The sequence below is a fragment of the Oryza brachyantha genome, chromosome 5 (genome assembly GCF_000231095.2).
Source record: "Oryza brachyantha chromosome 5, ObraRS2, whole genome shotgun sequence".
Taxonomy (NCBI): Eukaryota; Viridiplantae; Streptophyta; class Magnoliopsida; order Poales; family Poaceae; genus Oryza; species Oryza brachyantha.
This window is the reverse complement of record NC_023167.2, coordinates 4,874,030-4,879,255: the sequence shown is the minus strand read 5'-3', so window position 1 is coordinate 4,879,255 and position 5,226 is coordinate 4,874,030. Positions and strand designations below refer to the sequence as shown.

The following is a 5,226-nucleotide window of genomic DNA, read 5'->3' as shown; positions in this document are numbered from 1 at the left end:
CATTTTTATTTATAAATATGTCGTTTGACTTTTTTCATGAATAAGTCAAACAAGAGCATTTTTTTCATCCTGCCAAGAGAATAATATCTAAATAAAGTATGAAAGTACAAAGAGGTATCAAATTTTATATAAAAAACAGTGGTGCCTTCCGGTAAAATTGCTCGCCAAACAATCACCCCCTAGTTGATTTGAAAAAACAACTTGCCATGAGTTTCTAAAGCCCTCGTCATTTATGAAACATGCAGTTAACTAGTCCAGAAAAGTTCTGAAGTTACAGAAATAAGTATACGATGAGTAGAAATCTGCCGAGTTGGTAATTTATTTGTTCATATAACTGTACAAAACATGTAGTGGTCTGACAAACCAACAACATATTTTTCGAACTGCAATGTAACTATGTAAGTAGCTACAAAAAAATTGAGCTTTACAAAGCAACTACAAAAGTTATGAACATCAACTGTTGAAGAAACGAGTCACAAGCCTGGATCATTAACAAAGACAAACCTGCGTAGATTCACCAGTATTCTCCGCATGAACATTCCCCATCTTTCATCCTGTGGAACCTATTGCTATCTCTCAATATTATCACCCTTCCGGTGGCCTTGGACATATACTTGATTGCAGAATGGCAATCAGCACAAACACGGAGGTTCTTAAATATTCTTATTGGTTTCGGCGCTGACGTAGCAATCAAACCAAATGCCACAGCAATCTTCTCGCTATGTTGAAGCAGATACTGCTCCTTCAGATCATCAGACATGTCATGGAGCATAATGCTTGTATCTGGTACATAGCCCATTCCTTTGATTTCTGTGACCAATGTGTCCAACTTAGCATAGATGTCTTGTGCTCGCGGATGGCAGGTGTCACCAGCTCGAAACTCATGAGTGGTGTTTTCAACTTCCATCCAGCTCAAGCCAGTTTCTTTATTCAAGTTCTTGTCCCTCATTGCACTCCTTATTCTTGCAACTTCATCCCATAAGCCAGCATCAGCGTACAGGTTTGAAAGGAGAACGTATGGAGCTGGATCTCGTGGCTCAAGCTCTATGACATTCTTAGCTGCAATTTCACCTATGTCAATATTGTCATGAGTCCTACAAGCACCGAGGAGAGTCTTCCAAACCAAAGCATCAGCTTGCAGTGGCATTTCGCTAATGAACTCAAGGGCTTCTTCAACAAGGCCTGATCGTGCAAGCAGATCAACCATACAAGCATAATGCTCCATTCTTGGTATGAGTCCATGATCCCTCTGCATTGATCTAAAATACTCTTTTCCTTCCATCACTAGACCAACATGACTACAGGCAGACAGCACAGCAATGTAAGTGACATCATTTGGCTTCACACCAGCTAACATCATGGCACGGAACAATGTAAGTGCACGTTCTGCGTAGCCATGCTTTGCTAATCCACTGATCATTGAAGTCCATGAAATCACATTGCGATCCTTCAACTCGTTGAAGGATCGGCAAGCATCCTCCAAGTAACCACACCTAGAATACATGGAAACAAGGGAGTTGCTTACGAATCTATCTGATCCAAATCCTGCCTTAAGTGACATGGCATGTAATTGTTGACCTTTGGTTAGCATACCTACACTAGCAGCAGCACTGATTAGGCTGGCAAATATGGAGCTGCTGATTCCCATGTCCATCCTTGCAATCTGATGATCTACAGGAGCATTTCTCCTCTCAGATATTAATGAACTCATGCTCTTTTCATAGAGTTGAGTGAACACCCTTCTAGCCTCCTCCATGGAGCCCGACTCGGTATACATGCTGACCAGAGCATTTCCAACAATATGTACATCATCCAGGTTGGATTTGATGACATGAGCATGAACTTGCCTGCCTGAATCTTGGTCAGAAATAATGGCACATGCCTTAAGAATACTGGAATATGTTATATGGTTTGGTTTGATACTTTCATTCAACATATCTCCAAAGAGTGACATAACCTTGTTTTCCTGAACCCCACATTGTACATATCCTGATATCAGTGCAGTCCAGGAAATGACATCATGCTTGGGCATCCTTTCAAAGACCTTGTTAGCATATTCCATTGACTGTTTTATATGTGACTTTGCATACATGTCCACAAGGCCACAGCTCACACATCCATCAGATGCCAGCCCCAGCCGGAGTACTAGAGAGTGCAGTTGCTGCCCCAAACTGACTGATCCCAGCTCTGTACAAGCTGAAATCATACTGCTCATGGTGTACCTATCGGGCTCGAAACCTTCTTCCAAGAAATTCAGAAACAGCTCAACAGCCTCCTCAGCACACTCACCCTGCACATGCCGCGAAATCAGAAGCGTCCAGACGACTACCGTCTTCTCTATTAACCCATCGAACACCTTGCGTGCCGATGCCAGATCCCCATTCCTTGCAAGCATATCAATCAAGGCACTGCCCACTGACACATCCGTGCCCCAGAATCCCATCTTATGTACTAACCCAAGGATCACGCCTCCAGTCAGGCCATAGAGCTCGTGGGGGAAGCATGCGTGTGCCGCAACGCACAGCGTGTACGCATTTGGCAGCAGCCCCGACTCGAGCATATCTCCGAGCAGGCGCAGGGACTCCCGCTCCGCGCCATTGCGTGCGAGGCACGACGCCATGGCAGTCCAGGAGACGATGTCCCGCAGGCCGCGCATTCCGTCGAACACGTTGCGCGCGGCGGCCACGGCGCCGCACCTCGAGTAGAGGGTGAGAAGCGAGTTGGCAACGACGGCGTCGCGTCCGAGGAGGTCCCCGCGGAGGAGCCTGCGGTGGAGCGCGCGCCCTAGGCGGAGGTCGCCGGCGCGCGCGGCGGCGGCGAGCAGCGCGGACACCTCGGAGGGGTGGTTCGAGGAGAGCGCTGGGTGTGCGGCCAAGCGCTTTGGGTAGCGCGGGGAGGTGGAACTGGAAGGTGGAGGTGGGGATGGAGACGGCGTCGCCGGCGGCGGCGGGAGCTTGGCGGGAAGGAGAGCCATGGCGTGGCGGGAAAGGGTTGAGAGGACCCCGGTGCCTTCGGATAGCTAACGGCATTTCTGCAGTACGCTTTCCAGCGATGAAAACGGACTTACACTTAACATAATCACCTTCCAAGGTATTCCCTCCGGTAATAAATATTTATCGTTTTTGACAAAATTATAAAATTCTAACAAGCATTTTTATGCTACGATAAATTTACACAACCTTATAAATTTATAATATTATGAGAGTAATTTTCAAGAAGAATCTACGTATATCGTTTGTCTTGTATTTAAACCAAGAATTTAAGAAATAATTATTTATTGAAATTTTGTAAGTTGGACCAAATCTTGTTATAAACGATAAATATTATGCTCGGAGAGAGTATTTCATTTTTTTTAGAAAATTGATTAAAATGCAGCCACTACCTCCAAACCGGATTTATACAGCCGACAGTTCATTTGCCTTTGCCTTCTTGTTTTACGATTTTTAAAGACAAACTAGAGATATTAGGAATAAGATGGCGATTGAAACAAGCGGATTATATCTTCTTTAATATAAAACCAAAAACAAGGATTTTTAATGCTACTGTACTAATTTAGCATAAATTAAATGTTTTATGAAATCAATTTAATAAATACTTCAAATTTTAGTTAGTAGAGATGATTTTTTTTTTGTATTTAACACTGAGCATGAGTAATTTAGTTAGAAAAGTTCACCTTAGTTTTGTTAGTATTGAGATTTACTGTTAGTTTTGTCGTGTTTTTTTGACCGCATAATTCCACTTAGAGCAGGTTTATTGCAGAGGCAGAAGCTATCTTTAATTCTATCCATATAAACAACTCATTAAACTAGATGTGAGACATACAACACGCCATATGTACGCTAGCTCTAATACACTAACTCTAACCATCAACAGCCCAATCTACTATTTCTCTCGCCTTTTTCTCTTCAAACTTCTGTACAGGTTAATTAGATCCCTCCTGTCTCTTTACTCTGCCTCACAATATAATGCCACGTAATATCTTGAAGCTTTTTTATTTTTTTTGAGAACATATCTTGAAGCTTTATGTTAACAGAACCAGTGGCGATCGTTTCCCGGGTCTTCGGACCCGGATAAATTATACAATTCTTATTAAATTATATCACATTAATTAGTATACAAGTATAAAAATTAGATAATTAGTACGTATTGTACCCTCAATAATTTTTATTTTGGATTCGCCACCGATCAGAACTATATACTATATACTGTATGTTTGATGTTTTGTGAAGTTTGTCATCAATGGAAACTAGGTTTGATGTTGAACAATCCATGGAGTTTTACGATTTGTATTACCGAGGAGGACGTCACGTTTTGCCACGTAATGATGTCTATGGACGTAATCATGTGTTCTTTATCTAGGAGTATATCATTACAGTATTTTTTCATGAGCAACGCTATAGTATGACGCGCGTGGTACGAGGCGTCTACGACTGACGGTCCACAGCACGCACGGCGCTATTTCTGTCTAGGGGACCGTGCGCGCGCTGTCTGCGTCGTACGTGCATCGCACGACGCGCGTCGTACATGAAGTATTTCTGTTTCTTAATTTATTATCTCCTGTGATGAAGCAGAGTACTGCCCAGTCTTCTCTTTTACTTCCATTTTTAAGTTAAAATTTGAATTTTTAATATTTAATTTAAAGTTAGTTTTGAGGATTTTTTATTATAGTTTATTTTTAGACTTAACTAGAACACATATATAAAAATTATATTCATAAATTATCTTCTATTTACAAATATGTTGTACAATTATCCCCTACATATATATGCTCCGGTTGCTAGCTGGTTAATATCACTGATACACAGAACTGTCTCTGATTACATCACTTGTTTGTGCATGCTCCTAACAAACACTTCGCCCCAATCGAATCCAATAGAGTACAACCCATCGTTTTCATTGAAATCAAACATCACCAAATATATACACATCATCATACAACCTAACATTATCCCCATTCTACAGGGAAAGCATATACTTTCATGTTTTTTATATAACGCCATTAACTTTTGAATTTATGTTTAACCGTTTGTTTTATTTAAAATTTATACCTAAATATACAAAATTATAAAGCATACTTAAAGTTTATATAATAATAAATCATATTATAATAAAATAATTAATAATTATATAATTTTTTAATAAAACGAAAGATCAAATATAGACATAAAAGTCAACGGCGTTATATAAAAAAAATATGGAGACAGTAATACTGAATTCGAAGGATCA

At 40.8% G+C, this 5,226-nt stretch overlaps 1 protein-coding gene across 1 annotated transcript; it reads right to left on the bottom strand.

The window, feature by feature from the left end:
- Positions 1-294: 294 nt before the first annotated feature.
- Positions 295-3,056, bottom strand: LOC102701916 (pentatricopeptide repeat-containing protein At3g49170, chloroplastic). Its single transcript, XM_006655034.3, has one exon. The coding sequence runs from the start codon at positions 2,972-2,974 to the stop codon at positions 515-517; it is 2,460 nt and encodes an 819-aa protein (XP_006655097.1). The 5' UTR covers positions 2,975-3,056; the 3' UTR covers positions 295-514.
- Positions 3,057-5,226: the final 2,170 nt, after the last annotated feature.

Coding starts and splice junctions, on each gene's coding strand:
- LOC102701916 (XM_006655034.3), bottom strand. CDS start 2,974: ATGGCTCTCCTTCCCGCCAAGCTCCCGCCGCCGCCGGCGACGCCGTCT.